The sequence below is a fragment of the Artemia sp. Qi Xiang Cuo genome, chromosome 4, assembly GCF_049724085.1.
Source record: "Artemia sp. Qi Xiang Cuo chromosome 4, ASM4972408v1, whole genome shotgun sequence".
NCBI lineage: Eukaryota > Metazoa > Arthropoda > Branchiopoda > Anostraca > Artemiidae > Artemia > Artemia sp. Qi Xiang Cuo.
The window spans coordinates 55996284-56023354 of NC_142797.1; the positions used below are offsets into that span (position 1 = coordinate 55996284).

At 34.7% G+C, this 27071-nt stretch overlaps 1 protein-coding gene across 1 annotated transcript in view; it reads left to right on the top strand.

Annotated features, from left to right (window-relative positions):
• Nucleotides 1-27071, top strand: part of LOC148953261 (copper homeostasis protein cutC homolog) — a 55089-nt gene that overhangs the window by 12909 nt on the left and 15109 nt on the right. Inside the window, exon 2 of the mRNA XM_089087592.1 lies at nt 1732-1903. Coding sequence (XP_088943718.1) covers nt 1844-1903 — 60 coding nt within the window. The 5' untranslated portion in view covers nt 1732-1843. The remainder of the gene's footprint in view (nt 1-1731; nt 1904-27071) is intronic.

Genomic DNA, 27071 nt, shown 5'->3' on the forward strand with positions numbered 1-27071 from the left:
TAGTGGCAGTGGTAATAGTAATAGTGGTTGCAGTAGCAGTGGTGGTAGTTGTAGTAGCAATAGTAACGTGCAAATATTGCCTTTTGGTCAATTGATAATCTCCCTTATCATTTTCCGAAAGTTTCAAATTAATATAGTCAGTCATTCCTGAGTTGCTCCCTTTTGACAACCCGTATACACACACCGTATTTTGATTCAGTTCAACACTTTCCTCGACATTCTCTGAAAGGCTCACCTGACTGCCCTTTGTCTTTTTGGAGAGTGAATGTCAAACATGCATACCTTTCTCAATATCGTATACCATATGTAAAGAATAAACGAATTGCCTAACTTACAGCCCTTGACTTGAGGGCTGTAGGGGATTTGACATCCCCAAAGGTATAATTACTGGATTTCAACAATGCTGAAGAAAATAGATGTCTAAAAATTCTTATTGGATGTTTGTTTGGGAAAATGATGGGCGTGGAGGGGGCTGGTTGCCCTCAATTCACTTTTGATTCTTAAAAAGGGCACTATAACAACCAATTTCCAATGAAATAAGCCACCCTACCCAAAGTTTATACGACCACCCATTCCAAAAAAAAACCTTATATGCCCCCAGAGCATATGTACAACCCTAGAGCATAAATTACAACCCTTGCTTCAGGGCTCTGGTGGGTTGTGTTAACCCTGGAGGCTTTGTCATATGTTCTTCGGACTGTTTTGAAGAAAATGGCTATCTCACAATTTCGATAAGATACGTTTAGGGAAGTGAGGGTCCTCGGGGGGGGGGGGGGCTATTTGCCCTCCATCATTTCTAACTCTTAAAATGGAACTAGAACTTTCAATTTGCAATCAAATGAGGTTCCTCTAAAGTTTACACAACCACACTTTCCATAAAAACCTTGTGTCCCCGGGGCATAACTTACAACCCTTGCCCCCAGGTTCTGTAGTGTTGTTTCAACCCCAAAGGCCTCGTTATATGATATTTAGACTCTTTTGAACGAAATGGCTATCTCAAAATTTCTGTCGGATGCATTTGGGAAAAAGAGGACGGTGGGTGGAATTGTTACCCTCTGATCACTTTTGTCTCTTAAAAAATAAACTAGAACTTCTGATTTCCAATTGAATGAGCAACTTCTATTGAATGAGCAAGTTTATACGACCACCCCTTCAATAAAAACCCTAGATGGTAACAACCGACAACTAGTTTAACCTATAGCCCTTACCCTGAGGGCCTGGGAGGTTGTCATAATTCATGAACCTTACAAATATACTGACCTGACTATTAAAAATAGCACTAGAACTTTTATTTCCAACCGAAATTTCTACAACAACGTCTATACGAAGCTCCCTGGTCTAATAAATAAATAAATAATACATTGTGCCAATTTCGTTCTTTCCTTAGGTAGCATTATTGAGCTGCCTATGATTTGGTGTACAAAATGGATAGAAATGGCACTTTACTTAGGTTTGATCTTCTTAGTTGGTGAAAGGGTACTCAAATTCCAAATTTCCGTTCGAATGAGGCTTTTTTTATTGTCTACGAGCATCCAGTCTAAAACCTTGTTTGATCAAAAAGTTATTTTTCATTTACATGTTAAGTATGGGGAAGTCTAGGTATTTAAAGCCTTCTCCCAGGCTACGCCACAGCATCCACCCTCAACGATATCAAACAATAAGTCCCTTTAGTTTCTCGTACTTTTGTTGGTAAACTTACTTTTTCACCAATTTACGGCTTTATCTTTCTAGATAAATATAACACAGGCTAGGCAGTCCTGAAAATAAAAGAAGAAAGTAGGCTACTTGACAACCCCAAATTCATCAACAAATTTCATTGGACCAACACTTTGGTCTATACAATATGGACATAACTTCAGGAACTTTAACAAATCCGAAAATTATTTCTGTCCCAGACACTTCGGTAAGTAAACCCTTCGGTAAGGATCATTACATTACCTTCGTTAATACATGGTTACGTGTAATTATTATTAACTTCATTAATTTTAATTAACTTTCTTAATGTATTTCATAAAATTATCATTACATATCATTTACTTCGGCAAGTAAATCCTTCGATAAGTAATTAATTGGATAAGTAAATCTTTCGGTAAGTAATTAATTGGATAAGTAAATCCTTCGGTAAGTAATTAATTGGATAAGTAAATCCTTCGGTAAGTAATTAATTGGATAAGTAAATCCTTCGGTAAATATTCCACCGTAATGAAACCAATGTGTCGTTATCGTTAACGTCTATGTGTTCTTAAGACTGAACTTCTTTCTATAGAAATAAAAGTGGCTTTCTCGGAGATTCTGTGGAAAAATTTGACAGGAAAATATATTTAGGAATGGTTTAGGGGTTATGATGAGAAAAGTTAAATGCATATCCTGTCGCAAAAAGTGTAAATCTCCTTAGGAGTATTATCATACTGAAACTGTCAGTTCCTCACCAAGGACTAAGGTATATAAACAAAAACAATGGGGAAAAAAGGATAAAACATGTAAGTTACATCTTTAAAGATTATTTTGAACTTTGATATAAGGACATAAACAAATCTTATTTCTTTTGCATTGTTTTTGTTTATTTACCCATGTTGGAGTAACCTTCCACGAACTGCTGTCCAGCGTGACGTGTACTTTTTCGTAAAGACCGGAATCGCTTTTCTGCCATGTGTGTCTTTTCTAGTTCTGTAGTTTTGTTCTTTTATTTATTTTTCAATCTCTTTTTTTCTTACTGAAGAGTCAAGGGCCACGAACACGCTGGCTAAACCAACCTATATAAATTTTTCCTAGAGTTGATAGAATGAAAATTTATTCGTAATAATTCTAAGAATAATTTTTAAAGTATGGACGAGTGACCACTAGCCCATTTTTAGAAAAACCGGAGAAAATAATGTCTTTCCTGTTGTCATAGTATTTCCTACTAAAGTTCGCAAACTTGATGAATTCTCTATTCAAAAACTTTGCAAATTAATCTTATAAAAAATAAGGCTCTAGCGGGAAATAAACAGTATCATCAAACAGTTCGTGATAACGAACTGTAAGTAAGGAGCGACGCTGCTCAATAGTAACCGAAACTCTAAAAAACGTAATTTTGATATCAATAGATATATCAAAAGAATTGGCTTGTTATGTTGATACCAAATGTATAAGATTCCTTAAGTTTCTAATATAAGATTCATTAAAATTTTACCCATCAAAGGCTACGAGCCTGAGAAAATTTGCCTGATTTTCAAGAATAGGGGGGGCCTTAAACGTCAAGGAATCAACAAAAACTATACCATGAGATTCAACGCATCAGACAACTCTAATGCCGTGATTTCAAGTTCCCATGTGCAAAAATGTGGAATCTTGAATTTTTTGCCAGAAGAAAGATCAGGGATGCGTATGTATTTATTTTCTTTTTTTTCCCCGGGGTGATTATACATAACCAATGGTCCTAGGCTATAGGAAAAGGGCTCATTTGAACTGAAATTAAAAGTTCTAGTGCCCTTATTAAGGGCCATTTTGAGATATACCTTTGGAGATAACATGACCCCCCACATCCCCTGGGGAAAGGTTTTAAGTTATGAAATTTGCTCATTGTTTACATATAGTATTTGTTATTGGGAATTATGAATACGTTTTTCGGTTGGGGTTGGGTGAATTTCTTGGGGAATTTTCCAGTGGGGAATTTTCCATGGACAGGGGGTCTCTGATGGGAGAACTTTTCAGGAGAAATTTCACACTTCACACTAGGTGAATTTTCTAAAATTCTTATACGAAATTCTTTTTATTTGTCTTACTTTCTCTTAGCCGACTCAATTCTACACGTGGAGATATTAAGGGTAATTGTCCGGGGTAAATTTTCACCGTGATTGAATTGTCTAGAAGATCTTTCCGTGGGGGGATTTTTCCGTGGAGGGGAAGACGTTTTTCCTGGCATTATTTAAAAAATTATCAGAAATTAAATAAAAAAACAAGTTGCCATCTCCTCAATATCTCGCTCTTTACGCTATTAAATAAAAAGAAAACAAGTTTTTTAAACTGAAAGCAAGGAGCGACATTAAAACTTAAAACGAACAGAAATTATTCCGTATATAAAAGGGGCTGTTCCCTCCTCAACGCCTCGCTCTTTACGCTAAAGTTTGACTCTGTCTCACAACTTTATTTTTTTAAACAATAAAAAACTTTAGTGTAAAGAGCGAGGTGTTGAATAGGGGACAGCCGAGCGAGGCGTGAGGAGGGGAGAGCAAAAATCGCTTTTTTTTTATTACGTATATGTTATTACGTATATGAGGGGGTTCTCCTCTTAGTCCCCTTATTCTGTATATGAAAGGGGCTGTCCCCTCCTAAACGCCTCGCTCTTTACGCTAAAGTTTGACTTTCTAGTAGTAACCTATCATGAGCTCCCACGAGTACATAATTTATGCACTTTTTTATGGTTTTTGTCGCTGAGAATGAAAAAACAGGATTTTTCTCACTTTGAAGTATTTTCATGGTTTATTGATTCTAATGGGTCAATGACACCTCTTTCAAGGTTGATTTATTTGTCGTTTCCAAGTGTATTGTTTCCGGGGCGAAGTTTGCACATGCGCATTAACGGTGGGGAAGAGATATATTGATCTAGGACAAGAGGGGGGAAATGTATTTCCGAGAAATTGATTGCGTAATCGACTAGGACAAGAGAATTTCCGAGAAATTGATTGCGTAATTGAAGGGGAGCTAAATTTCTGAGAAAATGATTGCGTAATCGAAGGGGAACTAAATTTCTGAGAAATTGATTACATAATCGGTGGGGAGAATGTATTGATCTGATAACGGGAAACATGATCACGTGTCCCCTTCTAAGCCAATCAGGGAGCCGGTTACATAAGATGTCTTTCTATAAGCCAATCAGAGAGTCAGTTACATATGGTTTCCCATTACAGCACAATTCGCCCTAGAGATTTCGTATATAATGGACGTGCATTATCATTAAACATTCAGAAAGTTCTGTGAAACAATGGATAAAACATTGAATATTAGTGACTTGGATACTCTGGATACAACGACTAACAATGTGAGTTCTGTTTAGTAAATTTTCATACTTTATTTTCAAATAAAATCATTTTACATAGCCCCCCTCCAGTAAATTCAAATTCAGATAACCCCCACCACACAATACAAACTTCACAACATATTTTTGATACTCGCTAGAAACCTTAAAATGTTCGTTTTTACTACATAAGCCTAACATCCCCCTCCACATCCGTCTGAGGTTCTTAATTTAATTCTTACAATCGAAATAACGCTGTTTTTGAATTCTCCTTTTGACAGCCATCTTTTTGTGTATCCCCTAGCTATTAAGCCGCTTTGGTTTGACTTAAGCATTTCCGTGAAGTTTTAAATAGCTGATAATTACTGTCACCCTTTTAAAGTACATCCGGCCTCTCAATCCTTATGTTAGCGGCTTAGTCAAAGGTTTCAGAGAAAAAAAGGATACTTTTGATCAAATTAACATCATAGCTTCTTCCTTGCAAATTTGACTTTTGCTTTACTGAAAAGGAAGAGACTTTCTTCTGTAAAAAGAGGGGGGGATTGTTAAGAGGGGGATGGATGTCAGTTTCATGTAATATTCATTTTCCATTTTGAGTATTCAGTGTTTTAATGGGGGGGGGGGGGGGTTAGGGTTGCAATGCCTCGCTTCTAACACCTTCATTGTAATGTGAAAACAAAGTGTTTCTTTGCGTGAAAAGTAAGAGGGTCGGGATTTCTATGAAAAGAATACATAACTTTATTATGCGTAAATTGAATAGCATTTGATTTCTGAGTCTACTATATTTCTCGCAAATTTCTACTTTTCATTTTACTAAAAATGGGGGGGAGGGGACTTCTCTGCGATACATGCTTTCTAGACAAAATTATGGTTAGGGGGTTGGGGTACTAATTTTTATTCTGTAAAGAAGGGAAAACTTATTTCTATACTAAATTTTGTCTTATTTTTAAGGAAAATTATGAAGAATTCGCACATCCTCCTGAAAAAAAAGCAAGGGATAATAATAAAACTCCAGCGAAGGCGAAAGTTGTGCAGTATTGTCACTGGCTGAGGCCCTCCAGATAGGTTATGCCTGCCCAAGCCCAATCCAATCAGGAACCAATGCAACCTACCAGTGACATCGCCGTCGATGCATATTTGCAAGCCCGTGACTTCGCTGGCTCGACTGCACAAGTCCGTGCCGTCACTGGCACTACTGCACAAGCTGCACCTTAATCTGTACAGGAACATAACGCTGCCGGGTCGTCCACCCTCCAGCATGCGATACCAGGACCTTCAAGAGCTGCACCACATACGCACGGTCAGGAGGCTGCCCCCCAGCATACTATATCAGGGCCTTCTGGCGCTCAAGTGCAGCCGGAATATAAAAATGTAAGCATTTCTACCTGGTTATAGAAATATCTAAATAAACCCATTTTTCATCACTGTAAAAGTGTGTCAGAGATATTAATTAGTTATTTTCTCTATAATCCCACACCCCATTGTTTTAAATTTCTCTGCTCCCCCCACCCTCAGAGATATCTAAATATAATTTCTTTGTTTTACCTGTCAAAGAAACCACTCTTTTTTTAATCATTCCTATTTTCTCTGCCTACTGTAGACATCTTCGCTATTTTTCAACCTCATAATAATATTTTTAGCTAATTTCTAGTATACTGTTAGAGAGTCTTTTTATTTCAAAATGCTATTTCTCGCTAGAATATTATAGTTTTAAGGGGCCTTCTAACAATCGATTCATTTCATCACAGTAAAAGCGTGTTAGAGATATTAAAAGACATATATAGAGTATTAATATGAATTATTTTTTGAGGAGTTGTTTGAACAAAATCAAAACCTTCTCTGTCATCTTTTAGATTGTATTAAGTTGGAACTTTCAGAATATATATATATAGAGTAGGGAACTAAATGCTACTGCTAAGCGCATTTTTAAATAATAATCCAATTTTAAAAAATAGGGTGATTTAGACACTTTGAAAATAAGCTATTTTTCTTTTATAGATTACATTGGTTCCAGATGCTCTGACCCCCTCACCAACTGAAGAAAGAAGTACTGAACTTATTGAAGGGGTAATGGAATTTCATGCAATTCACTACAATGAATCGCCAACTATCAACGAATTGCAATGTATCGTTAATTCTCTAGAAATACCTTGTGTCAATGACAATTTTTTAACCGATTATTTTAATGTTAATAATAGCACAGTTGAGCAATGCAGTGTAGTTAATTCAGATCCAGACTTGCCGCTGCTAAGTCCAAATACAATTCAAATCTTATGTGACTTCGTCAATGAATTAACAGGGAACCCTCCCCCCACTGATAACATACTTACATTTCAAACAACTGAAGTGGCTTCCCATAGCCCTATTATTGAACAATGTGAGGGAGGGGGTGGTGATAATATACATGAGGGGGAGGATGAAATGTCTTCAAACAATCCTATTGATGAACAATGTGGGGAGGGGGTGGTGATAATATACAAGAGGGGGAGGAGGTGGGGGAGGGTAATATCCAATTGACTTCATTCCCTGAGTTTCAACTCTCAAATACAATTTTAAATACGATAGTTGTTTACACTGCAACTTTTGGAGACCCTTTTAATTCGCTTTTTGGGTGGTAATTTTGTGTTTGATCCTGTAGAAACTGTTCATGAATATGTAGATAGAATTCGTGCACTGCTAGAAAACCAAATTCAGTTGTGGGGTCAAGGGAGGGATTCAATTAAGGTTTCTATTGTTTTAAAGGTGTTTTATTTAAATGAGGGAAAAAGTGAGGTCTATCATCATTATGTACACACCGAGATGCGAGTGGTCTATCCAAATTTAGAGAATTTTGAGGGTGTTTTTTCAGAGCGGATAGGCCATATTATTACGCATCTCGAGAATTATAACGAAAACGGGAGTGGGTCTGTAGTTTTATTTATTGAAAATTTAAGCGTTAATATCTGTAAATTTAAAAAAGATTTTGTTTTAAGAGGGGGGAGTGGGCCAAGGGCAATTGAATTAAAATATAATCCCGATTTAGTAGGTTGTCGAGGTGTCCAGCGAATCTGTTTTGAAACAGATCAAAAATGTTTCAAGTACGCTTTCCTCATATCAGTATTCGAGCCTCTTGCAGATGACGCTACCAAGACGAATTTAGATCACTGGGCTGTACATGGGAAGGAGGGGCCCAATTTTCACATTGTAGATTTTTCTTGTTTAGAGGGAAAATACCCAGTAAAGCTAAGGTCTATTGGTATTTTTGAAAGGGCCAATGCCCATTTAAATATCAGTGTTGCTGTGGTTCAATATGATACTGAATTTGAGGATCGGATTCGTTCTAAGCAGAAGGGGGTGGTGTTCCCAATAATAGATCCGTCGATTGAATTGGTTAAGCACTGGGTATGGTTGTTATACACACCACCTAGAAACCCCAATGCAATTGGCCATTCCAACCAGATTAAAAACATTAGTAGAGTTCTGGGGGAGGGTAAGACTAGGGGGACACGTTTCTACTGTCCGATATGCCTGTCTCGATTTTGGACAGAATTAAAGTTGCAAAATCATATGAAGCATTGTAGATGGCATGGCTACCAGTCAGTGGATACGGTTTCAGGGGATAGGGCTATTTTACGCTTTAAAAATATTCAAAACACCCTCCTGCAGAGCAATAAAATCTTGTTGGATTATGAAGCAAAGCTGGGGGAAGTGAACGATCCTCGATTTCAAAACCGAATCAAAGAACATCAAGCTATTGCAGTTTCCTACGCCCACGCGCAAAATGACAGTTCTAACACTATGCAGTTGTTAGAAATAGTTGAAATGTTGGATGAGGGAGAGTGTATGGTCAAGGCACTGACTAAATTAATTGACACCGCTAATGGCGCTATTTCTCGTTTGAGAAATATGCATTACCCTATGGTGTTGTCTGCAGATGATCGTCTCGCGATTAAAAATAAAAAAATATGCCGGGTTTGTAAGGGGGAGTTTGAAGAGGGGGATAAGGGGAAAAGAGGGAGGGGGGAGGGGAAAGTCAGAGACCACAATCACTTGTGGCAGGAAATATCCTCTGGGGGTAGTAATTTTAGAGGGGTAGCGCATCAATCGTGTAACTTAAACGTTAGCCAGCAGTTTTTTATTCCGGTTTTTATTCATAATTCAAATTATGTTTAAACATTTATTTTACCGGCACTGGCACGTATGTATAGGGAGGGAGGGGAGTAGATAGTCCATGGGTAAGTAATTCATTTACCTATAACATCATTCTCAAATCAGCAGAGAAGCTGGTGCTTCTCGAGTTGAAATGACAGGTAGTAAATAATAGACATACCTGCTGTAAAAAAACCAGACTTCTTAGAATCTTTTAGTTGTTTCCCGAGGTATTAAGTCATTTGATTCAAGTGAAGAGTAGTGACAATTTTGATAGTTTTCCCTTACTTAAACAGAACTTTCTAGACAGTAAAATGTATGACCTATTAACCTGTAAAGGTGTATATGCATACGAATATTACTGTTCCGGCGCTCGTTTAATCGAGGTAAAGCTACCTCCAATCGAAGCTTTCTATAATTCACTCACCAACAGTGAATGCACTGCCGAGGAATCTGAATTTACCAAGAAGGTGTGGGCTAAGAGTACTTGTAAAAATGGGTGGGATTATTGTAGACTGTACTTGGCCAGTGACGTTTTAACTCTATTAGACATAGTCTGCAAGAACACAGACTAAATCTATTCAGAGTTTGGACTAGATATAGGATATTATTTTTCCACGCCACATTTAGTGATGGAATTGATTTTAAAAATTAGTTGGAAGGAAATAGGCTTAATAACTGATGTAGATCGACATCTTTTTGTATAAAGATCAATGAGGGGTGGGTATGTTTTTCATGGGGATCGCGTTTTGACAACAGATCCAAGCGAACAAAACAGAAACGGTGCAAAGTCAAATGCAGTGTTTTTGGACATGAACTCATTGTACCCCTCGGCAATGTCTCACTACTCTTTGCCATGTGGGAACTATAAATGGCTTGAGAATCCTTGCGAGATCCCCGACATTAACACCGTCGAGGACAATGGGCCACAAGGATGCTTCTTGGAAATTGACGGGCACATTCCATTGGCGCTTCATGATTCAGTCAGAGATTTTGTTTTTCCCTGTATCAATCGACCAGTGACCAGGGACTCGCTGAGCCCCTACAATCGATCATTGTTTGAGGATATGGGGATGCACTGGACCCCCTCTAAGCAAAAATTGATTGCAGATCTGGACCCTAAGGAGAATATCCTTGTTCATCATGTGCTTTTGCACTTGATGGTGAACAATGGTCTCAATATCACCAAAATACATAGGGTCCTGCAATTCAGTCAAAAACCATACTTAAAGACGTTTATCGACATTTTTGTTAATAAACGCTCTCGGGCAAACACCAAAGTAGAGAAGGAAATGTACAAACTCATTCTAAATTCAGCGGTTGGCAAAATGTGTCAAAGCGTACGGAACAAATCTCGTTGCGACGTCGCTACTGACCCTCAAGAGTGTGCACGAATTATTGCCTACCCCAATTTTACAACGTTCACGAGCATAGAGGCTGGTATGGCTCTTCTACACAGGAAAAAGAGAAATTTGGTACTGAACAAGAATATAGCAGGAGGTAGTTCAGTACTTGAAATTTCCAAAAAGCTCATGTTGTCATTTTTTACAATGTGTGCAAGGTACAATGGCCAAGGGAGGGGGAGGTTCAAGTTTATTATGGGGATACAGCTTCTCTGCTGTTAAAAGTAAAAACTGGGGATTTATTGGGAGATTTAGAAAATGGGGAACACATCAGCTCGCGGATGAATTTCACCTACTGGAATCCGTCTTTTTACCCTAAGTTGCTGAAGCTTCAAGCCCCTAACCAACTACTAATGTCAAATTCAGAGACGGGGAGTAATTTGACACCAGGTGGGTGTTCCCACGTCCTAAAGTTTATTGTGTATAAACACATGATGGGGATGCAACGCAGGCGTGTAAAGGGGTGCCTACACATTTTGTAAAGAGCAATTTCAACATGAGCGTGTACAGAGACTGTCTAGAAAGTAGCCTAGGGCCGAGAGCACAAGTGCTTGCAATTTGCTCTCTACAGTATAGAAATTATACTGTAAAAGTGGAAAGGAATGCAATGTCATGTATATCCGACATAGTCTATGTGCTCGAGAATGGTGTAAGTGTACTGCCACATGGCCACTACCGTATTTCAGACCAGGTTTAATGCATAGACTATCGCAATCAACTTGGTCTGGATAAATTAACCTGAGTTTGACTCTAACCCAACCTAACCCAAACCTAACCTAACCCAACCTGTAGCAGCAGCAGTGACGACGACTATTGTAGACAGTCCCCCCCCAGGGGGGTGGAGGGTCCCGCCCACGGCCTGCCCCGCGGATCCCCGGAGGGTGGACGGATCTTTTAAATTCATAATGTTCAACTGTGCTATTTTTTAAAGTTCTTGTTCATGTTCATGTTGTACACAAAAAAAGTGTTGTTGTACAAATAGTGTGTGTTTGTACAAAAATGTGTGTGTTCTTGCTGAACAAAAAGTGTGTTCTTGTTGTACAAATATTGTTCTTGCTGAACAAAAAGTGTTTTTTATGAAAATAAGTGTTTTACATGAAGTGTTCTTGTTGAACAAAAAGTGTTTTTTTTAATGACAATAAGTGTTGTACATAAAGTGTTATCGTTGTTCTTGTTGAACAAAAGTGTCATTTTGTATGTCAATAATGTTTGAACAAATAGAGTTTTTGTTCTTGTTGAACAAGTTTTCTTTTATGTTGTTCTTGTTGAACAAATGGAGTTTTCATGTTGAATAAATAAATGAAATATTGTTTTTGTTGTTCTTGTTAACGTAGATATATCTATGGGAAAATTATTACTACTTATTCATTGGATAAGTATGATTTACAGTTAGTTGTAGTCCGACTGTTGTCAACAGCAGCAGCATGTATCAATTTAAAACGCCATTCAGATCATTTCTGTGTAGTCCATCAATGTCGGGGAAAACAACACTTTTAGCTAAAATAATTCAAAATTGTAATAAAATGTTTTTGGAAAAACCAAAGAAAATTTATTATTGCTAAAGTATTTGGCAGGGGTCCTATGATCAAATAAAAGCTATTGCCACACCTATACCAATACAATTCATACGGGGATATGATGTTTTCAATAGCATTGAACCGAACTCATGACTGATTATTTATGATTTCGCTGAATCCATTGAACAGTTCTCACAGGAAAAACTACAGCTGTTTACCGTTCATTCTCATCATGCGAACTTTTCCATAACCCTAGTTCTACACAATCTGTTTCATCAGAGCAAATATATGCGAAACCTTGCTTTGAATTGTACCATCTATATTATCTACCGAGTTGTTCGTGGTTCTAGCTCGCTAATAACTCTTAATAAGCAAATATATCCAGGCGCCCCTAAATTTCTTCTGTCAGCGTACACTCAGGCGACAAATAAGCCCTACATCTACATTTTGCTAGATCTTAATCAGAGCACACCCGAGGATCTACGTTTAGTCACCGATATTTTCGAAAAAGAAATTACAGTACATCTTCCAGTGAACAGTAGAAAAAGCTATTATTCGCCATTATGACACTGAAGAAACTACACGAACAACGGCTTTTATTTTCTGTTTTAGGCACTTCAAAGCCATAACTAAAAATAAACTAACTAAAACTAAACTAAACTATACTAAATCTAAACTAGAACATTAAAATAAAACTAAACTAAAACTCCAAACTAAACTCTAGCTAAATTTCTAAAGTAAAAAGAAAACTCTTAACTAAAAAAAATAAAAATAAAAGTAAACTATAACTCAAACTAAAACTCTTAGATAAAACTCTAGCTAAACTCAAACTCTAATCTAAAACTAAACTAACTAAAACTAAACTAAAAATAAAGGTTATAAATAAACTTAAAATAAACTAAAAATCTAAACTAAATAACTAATAAGATAATAAACTAAAAATCTAAACTAAACTAAAACTAAACTAAACTTCTAAATTAAAACTCTAATTAAAACTCTTAAATAAAACTCTAGCTAAATTAAAACTCTAAACTGAAACTAAACTAAAAAACTAAACTACCAAACTAACTAAAATCTAAACTACTAAACTAACTAAATTTCTGAACTAAAACTAAACACTAATCTAAACTAAACTAAATTAAACTGAAAATCTAACTAAAACTCTAAAATAAAACTAAACATTAAACTAAAACTAAACTAAAAATCTAAACTAAACTGCTAAATTAAAACTCTAACTAAAACTCCTTAGTAAAACTCTAGCTAAACTAAAACTCTAATCTATTAATTAAGGTTCATAAAACTCTAATCTATTCATAAGGTATTCACTAAAATTCTGATTTTCATTAAGGTTCTATATCTTTTAGGGGATCTTTCCTTCTTTTTTCGAAAATCAGCCAAATTTTCTCAGGTGCGTAACTTTTGATGGGTAAGATTAAACTTGATGAAACTTATATATTTAAAATCAGAATTAAAATTTGATTCTTTTGATGTATCTATTGGTATTAAAATTCCAAAATTCCAAAAAAGTTACTATTGAGCCGGGTCGCTCTTTACTTACAGTTCGTTACCACGAACAGTTTGAAAGTTTGAATTTTTATCCCAAATCTCTAAGAACGACTTTTGAAACATTAGGGCCGTGTAATATATGCAATAAAAAGCTTTTTTAAAGTACCAAAAGATTTCAGTGTTTAGAGCAAGGTGTTGGAGAAGGGGCAACCCCGCCTCATATACGTAATAAGTTCTGTTCGTCTTAAATTTGAATGTTGCTCCTTACTTTCAGTCGAAAAAACTTGTTTCCTTTTATTTAATCTTAACAAGAAACCAATCTAAAAAAATAACGTAAAGTAAAAACTATTCCCAAGTAAAAATTGTTAGAAGTGAGATATGGCTGTTCTCAAGTAAAAATTGTTTAAAGTGAGATATGGCCTTTGGAACTGACTGAAGATCCGTTTTCCATCGGGCAAAATTTACATTTTCAGGTGTATTGTCTGTGATTTTACTTGGGAAAGTCTTTTTTCTCTTCTGGATTGAAAAGATGTGACTATTTTCTTTTCTCTTTCTGGCGCATGTCAATTGCGGTAATGTCTTTTGCGGTATTACGTCTGTTGTTCAATTAAATAAAAAAACAAGTTTTTTAACCTGAAAGTAAGGAGCGAGATTAAAACTTAAAACGAACAGAAATTATTCCGTATATGAAAGGGGCTGTCCCTCTTCAACGCCTTGCTCTTTACGCTAAAGTCTTTTATTGTTTAAAAATACAGAGTTGTGAGAAAGAGTCAAACTTTTGCGTAAAGAGCGAGGCGTTGAGGAGGGGACAGCCCCTTTCATATACGTAATAATTTCTGTTCGTTTTAAGTTTTAATGTCGCTCCTTACTTTCAGCTTAAAAAACTAGTTTTTTTTATTTAATTTCTGATTGTTTTTTAGTTAATGCAACTTTTATTTTGGCTCACCGTCATTGAATAAGTAAACAAAATTTGCATACAAATTTTACTTTTCTTTTACTAAATGGCTGTCTCTAAATTTTGTTCTGACATAATTTACAAATTAAATTGCGTAACGAAACTTCTATATTCGTATATTTTTCTTTTGGCCAAAAAAACAAAGTTGCAGATATTTGCAGATATGAGCTTGAAACTTGTGTATTATGGGTTTGTGATACGCTGAATCTAACGGTGTGATTTTCATTAAAATTATTTCACTTGTAGGGGATGTTTCCTCCCTCTTTAAAAAATCAGGTAAATTTTCTCAGGCTCGTAGCTTTTGATGAGTAATACTAAAACTTAATCAAATTTATATATTTAGAATCAGCATTATAAGCCCATTCTTTTGATACATGTATTGACATCAAAATTCCGTTTTTAAAAGTTTCGATTACTATTGAGCCGTATCGCTTGTTTTTTTTTATTGTTTTTTTTTATTACGTATATGTTATTACGTATATGAGGGGGTTCTCCCCTTAGTCCCCTTATTCCGTATATGAAAGTGGCTGTCCCCTCCTCAACGCCTCGCTCTTTACGCTAAAATTTGACTTTCTCACAATTCTATTTTTTTAACAATAAAAAACTTTAGCGTAAAGAGCGAGGTGTTGAGGAGGGGACAACCTCTTTCATATACGGAATAATTTCTGTTCATTTTAAGTTTTAACGTCGTTCCTTACTGTCAGTTATAAAAACTTTTTTTTTTTTATTTAAATGAAAGGGGCTGTGCCCTCCTCAACGCCTCGCTCTTTACGCTGAAGTTTTTCATTATTTAAAAAAATAGAGTTGTGAGAAAGTCAAACTTTAGCGTAAAGAGCGATGCGTTGAGGAGGGGACAGCCCCTTTTATATACGGAATAATTTCTGTTCGTTTTAAGTTTTAACGTTGTTCCTTACTTTCAGTTAAAAAAACTTTTTTTTTTTATTTAATTTTTGAACGGTTTTGAATTACTGCAGGTTTTGATTTTGACCGTTTTTAAAAGTTTCGATTACTATTGAGCCGTATCGCTTGTTTTTTTTATTGTTTTTTTTTTATTACGTATATGTTATCACGTATATGAGGGGGTTCTCCTCTTAGTCAATACCACGTTCTTTACGTTAAAAATTAAAAAAAAATTAATTCACAAACCCCTGAATCACAAAGGCCGTTTAATTAGAATAGATAGCTCTTTTGAAAGCACTAAAGAAAAAACTGTAGCGTAAAGAGCGAGGTATTGACTTGGGGGAGACCCCCCTCATATACGTAATAATTTCTGTTCGTTTTAAAGTCTAATGTTGCTTCTTACTTTCAGTTGAAAAAACTTGTTTTTTTATTTAATTTCTGATCGTTTTTTAAATAATGCTTGGAAATCCGGCGCCCCCTTCATAGAAATGTCCCTTACCCCAAAGATACATCCTCCATGGAAAGATTCTCCCGAATAACCCCCTCCTCCAGCCCTCCTGAAAATGTTGTATACTTCCCAATAACCAATACAATATGTAAGCAATGGGCAAAGTTCATAACTTGCAGCCCTTCCCCTGGGAACTGTGGGGGATTAAGTCATCTTAAAAGACATATTTATTAGATTTTCGACTATGCTGAACAAAATGGCTATCTCAAAATTTTAATTAGGTGACTTTGAGAAAAAATGAGCGTGGGAGGGGGTCTAGTTGCCCTCCCTTTTTTTGGGTGACTTAAAAAGGGCACTAGAACTTTTTAATTTCCGTTCCAATGAGCCCTCCTACGATATTATAGGACCACTGGGTCAATACGATTACCCCTGGAAAAAAAAAAAAAAAAAACATTTCGTGATCTTTCTTCTGGTAAAAAATAGAAAATTCCACATTTTTGTAGATAGGAGCTTGAAACCTCTACAATAGGCTTTTCTGATACGCTGAATATGATGGTGTGATTTTCATTAAGGTTCTATAACTTTTAGGGGGGGTCTTTCCCCCTTTTTTCAAAAATCAGCCAAATTTTCTCAGGCGTGTAACTTTTGATGGGTAAAATTAAACTTGACGAAACTTATATATTTGAAATCAGAATGAAACTCTGATTCTTTTGACGTATCTATTGGCATCAAAATTCTGTTTTTTAGAGTTTCGGTTACCATTGAGCCGGGTCGCTCCTTACCCGGTTGACTTACCCGGTCCAGTTCGTTACCACGAACGGTTTGATAAGCATCTTTAAGTAAAGTTCTATATTATAAAGTGCTCTCATGACTAAAACTGCTGAGCTTGCCTTTTGTGTTGAAAAGTATCATGAAATAAGTCAAATTAAATATAAGAAATTAAAGAAATCAATACATCCTTTGGTAATTCAGTAAAAAAAAGATACTTAAAAGATGTGTAAATAAAAGCAAGGTAAAAAGGCACCATTCAAAAAAGCATGAAACAGCTCGTTGCAACGAACTGTAAGTAATGAGCAACTCCGTGTAATAGTAACTGAAACCTTAAAAACAAATTGGCTGCTAATTAAAAAAACTTGTTTTTTTAATTAGCAGCCAAAAAAGAAAAAAAAATGGATTATTAGGAAAAAAGGAAAAAAAATGAAGTTTAAAAATAGGGTTTGATGGTCATTTCAGCTTATTTGTTTTTTCGTAAATATTAGTGTGTTTATTTTTGTGTGTTGTAAAAATAAGCTGAAATGATAATGTAAAAGAGGTTTTTTTTTTGGTTTTTTGTTGTTTTTTTTATTTATTTTTTTATTGGGATATTTTTTTATATTTTTTTTTGGTAGTGGCTTCTTTGCAGAATTGGAATTTGAAAAATTTTTGTCTGTTGTTGTAAATGGCCACCGCAAGCGGGGACTTCCTGTGGAGGGGGGACGTCCTCTCTGCGGGAGAGCATTTTATTTTATTGTTATTAATTTTTAAAAATTATTTTAGTAGAAGTACAATAATGGAAAGACCACTCTTTGGCTGCTAATTTTAGTAAATTGTAGAGTGTAGGTGGCATTTAGATTTTTGTAATGTTTAAAAGTATTTTTTTTTTTAATGTTAGTGCCACTGAGAGGAGAGAAGGTGGGATTAAAAAAAAAACAAAAAAAAACAGAGTTTTAATTAAAGTATAGGCATTAAAAAATCGGCATTTTACGGTGATTCTAAATGTTATTAGATTTAAAGCTACCTACTAAAAGTTACAATCCTCAGGAACTATGCCGTTGTTTTAAAAAAGGAGGAAAGTGCGCGCGAAAGGGAAAATTTAATGAAAACTGTACCATCGAACTCAGCAAATCAAAGAGCCCTGTTGCAGTGGAATCATTGCCTTATCTACAACAATGAAAATTTTTGCAATTTTTGTGAGAAAAATCATCACAGATGCTAGTTTTTTTCCGAACGGAAAAGAGATTGAAGGATTTCAAAAGGACCAGAGATTTGAACAGAAAAAAATCACTACTGTCCATTTTTAGTAGTACAGAAATTGCACTACAGCAAAGTGGCGTTTTCTACCTTTCTTGGAACAAAACAACAATTGAGCTCCAAAGGGGGAGAAATAGCTATTGATTGAAAATTTGAGATAACCCATCGATTTAAAATTATCAAGAAGTTGCACATTGAGTTTTCTAGTTTTAGAGGCATTTATGCCGCGCGATGGCGCACTTGTTCCTAAATGTTCACGTTGTCCCTAGAAAGTAAACGGTTAACATAGACCTGTATTTTCAAGCTTCAATTAACTAAGTTTATTCATTTAAGGCTTGACAAAATTACGTACAGTGATGTATGAGTGTGTATCAGTCATTATTGAGAAGGGTCGGTGCATATTTGTGTAGGGTGAAGTCCATAAGTTCCTGGATCGGGAAACTCCTCATGCACAAAAATTTGGTCCATAAAAACTGGGGTATAGATTTTTTTTTCGATTGACTTAAAACATATCTCAATATCCCTGGGCCAAGGGGACCCAATTGAAAAAAAAAACAGACAAAAATATTGGTTTGCCTAAAACTGGGGCCCTAATAATAACCAATAAGTTCTCTTTTTTAAACAGCTTGAAACATAAAATGTAAGTTCCTGGCTAAGTAAACCCAAATAGCCAAAGACATTTCTGGGGAGAGGGACATGATTCCCCTCCAAATTACATCCTAAGAAGGGGAAGAGTCAACTTCCATCATCGTGCTTCAGGTGCTTCATCCTGAAGAGCTGTCTCTATTTTCTCCGCTATAGCCATATCCAGCTTCTCGAGTTCTCTACTAAGGTGTTGTTTGACATCATAACTCGAATATTTGGAAGTATACCCCGCTTTAGCGACTCTATATTCTCCTTAACAAGTTTTATTGTAGCATCGAGCTCATTACATATTTCAGATTTAAGCTCTCAGGTTAACTTCACGAACTAGTCAGCCACAGTAAATTAGAAACGACCAATCTAGGTTTGTTAGTCTAATTAATAGTAAATTTTTATCCATTATTTTTTCCTTTTAAAGCCGTTCTTTTCAATAATTCACAATATTCACTTTAAAATTTTTCTATAGGCATCAATTTTCTATATGTTTGAATGAAATAGAATCAAAAGAAGGAGTTTTAACAAAAAAGGGAAGTAGAAGGGGGGGTACCAGTCGTGACAGGACCACGTGGTTTATGGTCCTAATTTGGGCATAGAGTCATTAGGGAGAACACGTGGTTAATGGGGTCAATGACCTAAATTTCCAAGGTCGATGTTGTTGTTGTTGTTGTTTTGGCCATGTGCATAGAGTCATTAGGGAGAACACTTGGTTAATGGGGTCAATGACCTAAATTTCCAAGGTCGAAGTTGTTGTTGTTGTTGTTTTGGCCATGTGCATAGAGTCATTAGCGAGAACACGTGGTTAATTAAAGCGATTGGGAATTTGGAACACCTGTGCTGTCAGTCATTAATCAAATTGTTTCCGGGCAAAGTTTAATAATGTCTGACAGGTACTGTCAATCATTAATCAAATTGTTTCCAGGCGAAGTTTAATAATGTCTGACAGGTGATGTCAAGATTGATTGATATGTCACGAAATGGGAATTAATTTGTTGTTTCTAAGGGGAATTATTGATTCAAGAAAGGAGAATTAATTTGTTGTTTCTAAGGGGAATTATTGATTCACGAAAGAGAAATTAATTTGTTGTTTCTAAGGGGAACGTGGGGAAGAGATATATTGATTGCGTAATCGAAGGGAGAGAATTACCGAGAAATTGATTACATAATCAGTAGAACCCTATAAGGAGCTCGTGACGGGAATCCATTTATGGGCATAGAATGACGTAATCAACTAGGACAGATGGATTTCTGAGAAATTGATTAGATAATCGGTAGAACCCTATCAGAAGGTCATGACGGGAATCTATTTATGGGCATAGAATTACATAATCAACTAGGACAAATGGATTTCTGAGAAAATGATTACATAATCGGTAGAACCCTATCAGAAGGTCATGACGGGAATTCATTTATGGGCATAGAATGACGTAATCGACTAAGACAATTTGATTTCTGAGAAATTGATTACATAATCGGTAGAACCCTATCAGGAGGTCCTGACGGGAATCCATTTATGGGCATAGAATGACATAATCAACTAGGACAAATGGATTTCTGAGAAATTGATTACATAATCGGTAGAACCCTATCAGAAGGTCATGACGGGAATTCATGTATGGGCATAGAATGACGTAATCGACTAAGACAAGCAAGTTACTTTGTTAATGTCCCTCCCAGACCCATTTTCCAATTTGAAGTACTTATCTTTTTCACTCACAACTATACTTTACAGCTTTTTGGATACCTCAACACCAAGAAATACTTTTCAAAGACCATTTCAGAGCAAGTTACTTTCTTAATGTCCCTCCTAAACCCATTTTGCAACTTTAAGTACGTATATATTTCACCACCACATTTCCTTTACTGTTTTTTGATACCTCAACACCAAGAAATACTTTTCAATGACCCTTTCAGAGCTAGTTACTTTCTTAATGTCCCTCCTAAACCCATTTTGAAACTTGAAGCGATTATTTTTTTCACCCGCAAACATGCAGGTTTTTGGTTACCTCAACACAGTAAAATAACTTTCAAAGACCAGTTCAGAGCAAGTTAATTTCTTAATGTATATTCTAAACCCATTTTACAACCTTAAGTACTTATCTTTTTCCATAACAACTATACTTTACAGCTTTTTGGGTGTCCCAACACCAAGAAATACTTTTCAAAGGCCATTGCAGACCAAATTAAATCTAAAATGACCAAAAAAAAACCATTTTTCAACTTTAATTTCATATGATATATACCAGCAGAAATACTAGCCTGCTATTCGTTTGCCTACTAACAACTCAACACCAATCTATTAACATTTAAGTGCAAAATCCATACACAAAGTCCAATCTAAGCCAATTTTGCAACTTGAAGTACTTATTTTTTTCACCCACAACTATACTTTATAGCTTTTTGGATACTTCAACACCAAGAAATACTTTCCAAAGACCATTTCAGAGCAAGTTACCTTCTTAATGTCCCTCCTAAGCCCATTTTGCAACTTGAATTACTTATATTTTTCACCCTCAACTATACTTTACAGCTATTTGAGTGACCCAACACCAAGAAATACTTCTCAAAGACCATTTCAGAGCAAGTTACTTTCTGAATGTCCCTCCTAAACCCATTTTCCAACTTGAAGTACTTATCTTTTTCACCCCCAACTATACTTTACAGCTTTTGGATGCCTCAACACCAAGAAATACCTTTCAAAGACCATTTCAGAGCAAGTTACTTTCTGAATGTCCCTCCTAAAGCCATTTTCCAACTTGAAGTACTTATCTTTTTCATCCACAACTATACTTTACAGCTTTTTGGATACCTCAACACCAAGAAATACCTTTCAAAGACCATTTCAGAGCAAGTTACTTTCTTAATGTCCCTCCTAAACCCATTTTCCAACTTGAAGTACTTATCTTTTTCACCCACAACTATACTTTACAGCTTTTTGAGTGTCCCAACACCAGGAAATACTTTTCAAAGACCATTTCAGAGCAATTTACTTTGTTAATGTCCCTCCTACACCCTATTTTCAACTTGAAGTACTTATCTTTTTCAAACACAACTATACTTTACAGCTTTTTGGATACCTCAACACCAAGAAATACTTTTCAAAGACCATTTCAGAGCAAGTTACTTTCTTAATGTCCCTCCTAAACCCATTTTCCAACTTGAAGTACTTATATTTTTCACTCTCAACTATACTTTACAGCTTTTTGGATTCCTCAACACCAAGAAATACTTTTCAAATACCATTTCAGAGCAAGTTACTTTCTTAATGTGCCTCCTAAACCCATTTTCCAACTTGAAGTACTTATCTTTTTCACCCACACCTATACTTTACAGCTTTTGGATACCTCAACACCAAGAAATACATTTCAAAGACCATTTCAGAGCAAGTTACCTTCTGAATGTCCCTCCTAAACCCATTTTCCAACTTGAAGTACTTATCTTTTTCACCCACACCTATACTTTACAGCTTTTTGGATACCTCAACACCAAGAAATACCTTTCAAATACCATTTCAGAGCAAGTTACTTTCTGAATGTCCCTCCTAAACCCATTTTGCAACTTGAAGTACTTATATTTTTCACCCACTACTATACTTTACAGCTTTTTGAGTGTCCCTACACCAAGAAATACTTTTCAAAGATCATTTCAGAGCAAGTTACTTTCTTAATGTCCCTCCTAAACCCATTTTCCAACTTGAAGTACTTATCTTTTTCACCCACAACTATACTTTACAGCTTTTTGGATACCTCAACACCAAGAAATACTTTTCAAAGACCATGTCAGAGCAAGTTACTTTCTTAATATACTTCTTAAACCAATTTTACAAATTCTAAATTTTTCCATAGTAGATAGAAAAAGCTATATCATAGCTGTGAATATTTTCTCGAAAGATAAGCAGTTCTATTTCAATTTTAAATTTTCTCAATGAAGTGAAGAAAAGTTCAAGTTCTCTTCTGAATTTTCTCAATGAAAAAGAAATTAGTTTTTATTCAATTCTATTTTTCCAAATAATATATAAATTTTCCACTTTAGTTCAGGTTTTCCCAAAGGGATGAAAAATTTAAAATACTGTTCCAAATTTTCTGAACGAAGTGAAGAAAAGTTCAAGTTCTCTTCTGAACTTTACCAAAGAAAACACTTCAATTCTAATTTCTCCAGAGAAAACAAAAATCTTCCACTTCAGTTCTTTATTTCAAAAGACATAAAGAAATTTAAAGTTCAATTCTAATTTTTCGGTGGAAGATAGAAAAAGTAATCCCCAACCCGAAGGAACCCCCCCGGTCCCCAAAGGCCCCCCTGGTCCCCACAATGCCCACCAAAGGACACCGAACCCAAAGGCCCCCCCGACACACCCAAAAGACCAACAAACAAAAATTTCTCTTAGAAATAATATTTTTCATCACTGATAACACTTTTCTGTTCGAACTAGCAAGTTTTCTACCAAAGATATCAAATATTTTCATAGAAGTAACATTTTTTTATTGTGATAACAACTTTTCTGTCAGAAGTAGCAAGTTTTGCTTAACACTAACAAACCCACTCATCAAAGTAATGATGTTTTACTTTAATAGTAACATACTTTTACTGAACACACGCAAATTTCTCTTAGAAATAATATTTTTCATCAATGATAACACTGTTTCTGTTCGAACTAGCAAGTTTTCTACCAAAGATACCAAATTTTTTCTTAGAAGTAACATTTTTGATTGTGATAACAACTTTTCTGTCAGAAGTAGCAAGTTTTGCTTAACACTAACAAACCTTCTCATCAAAATAATGATATTTTACCTTAATACTAACATACTTTTACTGAACAAACAAAAATTTCTCTTAGAAATAATATTTTTCATCACTGATAACACTTCTGTTCGAACTAGCAAGTTTTCTAACAAAGATACCAAATATTTTCATAGAAGTAACATTTTTTGATTGTGATAGCAAATTTTCTGTCAGAAGTAGCAAGTTTTGCATAACACTAACAAACCCACTCATCAAAGTAATGATATTTTACTTTAATACTAACATACTTTTACTGAACACACACAAATTTTTCTCAGAAATAATATTTTTCGTCAATGATAACACTTGTTCTGTTCGAACTAGCAAGTTTTCTAGCAAAGATACCAAATTTTTTCTTGGAAGTAACATTTTTTGATTGTGATAACAACTTTTCTGTCAGAAGTAGCAAGTTTTGCTTAACACTAACCAACCTTCTCATCAAAGTAACAACATTTTACCCTAATACTAACATACTTTTACTGAACAAACAAAAATTTCTCTTAGAAATAATATTTTTCATCAATGATAACACTTTTTCTGTTCGAACTAGCAAGTTTTCTAGCAAAGATACCAAATTTTTTCATAGAAGTAACTTTTTTTTATTGTGATAACAACTTTTCTGTCAGAAGTAGCAAGTTTTGCTTAACACAAACCTTCTCATAAAAGTAACGATATTTTACTTTAATACTAACATACTTTTACTGAACACACACAAATGTTTCTCAGAAATAATATTTTTCGTCAATGATAACACTTTTTCTGTTCGAACTAGCAAGTTTTCTAGCAAAGATACCAAATTTGTTCATAGAAGTAACATTTTTTTATTGTGATAACAACTTTTCTGTCAGAAGTAGCAAGTTTTGCTTAACACTAACAAAACTTTTCATCAAAGTAATGATATTTTACCTTAATACTAACATACTTTTACTGAACAAACAAAAATTTCTCTCAGAAATAATATTTTTCATCACTGATAACACTTTTTCTGTTCGAACTAGCATGTTTTCTAACAAAGATACCAAATATTTTCGTAGAAGTAACTTTTTTTGATTGTGATAACAACTTTTCTGTCAGAAGTAGCAAGTTTTGCCTAACACTAACAAACATTCTCATCAAAGTAATGATATTTTACCTTAATAATAACATACTTTTAATTAACACACAGAAATTTTCTTAGAAATAATATTCTTCGTCAGTGATAACACTTTTTCTGTTCCAACTAGCAAGTTTTCTACCAAAGATACCAAATTTATTCATAGACTTACCATTTTTTGATTGAGATAACAACTTTTCTGTCAGAAGTAGCAAGTTTTGCTTAACACTAACAAACATTCTCATCAAAGTAACGATATTTCACTTTAATACTAACATATTTTTACTGAACACACACAAATTTCTCTTAGAAATAATATTTTTCGTCAGTGATAACACTTTTTCTGTTCGCACTAGCAAGTTTTCTAGCAAAGATTCCAAATTTTTTCTTAGAAGTAATATTTGTTTATTGTGATAACAACTTTTCTGTCAGAAGTAGCAATTTTTACTTAACACTAACAAACCTTCTCATCAAAGTAACAACATTTTACCCTAATACTAACATACTTTTACTGAACAAACAAAAATTTCTCTTAGAAATAATATTTTTCATCACTGATAACACTTTTTCTGATCGAACTAGCAAGTTTTCTAGCAAAGATGCCAAATTTTTTCATAGAAGTAACATTTTTTGATTGTGATAACAACTTTTCTGTCAGAAGTTGCAAGTTTTGCTTAACACCAACAATCCTTCTCATCAAAGTAATGATATTTTACCCTAATACTAACATACTTTTACTGAACAAACAAAAATTTCTCTTAGAAATAATATTTTTCGACAGTGATAACACTTTTTCTATTCGAACTAGCAAGTTTTCTACCAAAGATACCAAATTTGTTCTTAAAAGAAACATTTTTTGATTGTAATAGCAACTTTTCTGTCAAAAGTAGCAAGTTTTTCTTAACACTATCAAACATTCTCATCAAAATAATGATATTTTACCTTAACACTAACATAGTTCTACTGAACAAACGAAAATTCCTCTTATAAATTATATTTTTCATTAGTGATAACACTTTTTCTGTTCGAATTAGCAAATTTTCTACCAATGATATCATTGTTTTTCATAGAAGTAAAATTTTTTGATTTTTATAAGAACTTTTCTGTCAGAAGTAGGAAGTTTTGCTTAACACTAACAAAGCTTCTCATCAAAGTAACGACATTTTACCTTATTACTAACATACTTTTACTGAACGCGCAAACAAAATTCTCTTAGAAATAATATTTTTCACTTCTATGTCTGAATCTATTTGCATGCATTTCTGGGTCGGTGTTTGGCTAGCTTTGGTTAGCTAAGTTATGTTAGGTTAGCTAAGTTAGGTTAGGTTAGCTAGTAAACATTTCTCCATGTTTAAGTTAGGTTAGGTTAGGTTAACTTATCATGAGCGCTCATGATAAGCTAACCTAGCCTAACTAAAGCATGGTACCAAGTCGACATGGGTGGATTTTCCGGCGAGTATGGTTAGGTTAGGTTAGATCAAGTTAGGTTAGGTTAGGTTAAGTTAGGTTAGATTAGGTTAGCCTACGTACGCGCGCGTACGTAGGCTAACCTAACCTAACCTAACTTAACCTAACCTAACTTGATCTAACCTAACCTAACCATACTCGCCAGAAAATCCACCCATGTCGACTTGATACCATGCTTTAGTTAGGCTAGGTTAGCTTATCATGAGCGCTCATGATAAGTTAACCTAACCTAACCTAACTTAAACATGGAGAAATGTTTACTAGCTAACCTAACATAACTTAGCTAACCTAACCTAATTTAGCTAACTTAACCTAACCAAACACCGACCCAGACATGTATGCAAATAGATTCAGACATAGAAGTGAAAAATATTATTTCTAAGAGAATTTTGTGTGCGCGTCCAGTAAAAGTCTGTTAGTATTAAGGTAAAATGTCGTTACTTTCATGAGAAGGTTTGTTAGTGTTAAGCGAAACTTGCTACTTCTGACAGAAAAGTTGTTATCACAATCAAAAAATGTTACTTCTAAGAAAAAATTTGGTATCTTTAGTAGAAAAGTTGCTAGTTCGAACAGAAAAAGTGTTATCACTGACGAAAAATATTATTTCTAAGAGAAATTTGTGTGTGTTCAGTAAAAGTGTGTTAGTATTAAGGTAAAATGTCATTACTTTGATAAGAATGTTTGTTAGTGCTAAGAAAAACTTGCTACTTTTGACAGAAAAGTTGCTATTACAATCAGAAAATGTTTCTTTTAAGAACAAATTTGGTATCTTTGGTAGAAAACTTGCTAGTTCGAATAGAAAAAGTGTTATCACTGTCGAAAAATATTATTTCTAAGAGAAATTTTTAGTTTGTTCAGTAAAAGTATATTAGTATGAGGGTAAAATATCATTACTTTGATGAGAAGGTTTGTTAGTGTTAAGCAAAAATTGCTACTTCTGACAGAAAAGTTGTTATCACAATCAAAAAATGTTACTTCTAAGAAAAAATTTGGTATCTTTGGTAGAAAACTTGCTAGTTCGAACAGAAAAAGTGTTATCATTGACGAAAAATATTATTTCTAAGAAAAATTTGTGTGTGTTCAGTAAAAGTATGTTAGTATTAAAGTAAAATATCGTTACTTTGATGAGAATGTTTGTTAGTGTTAAGCAAAATTTGCTACTTCTGACAGAAAAGTTGTTATCACTATAAAAAAATGGTACTTCTATGAAAATATTTGGTATCTTTGCTA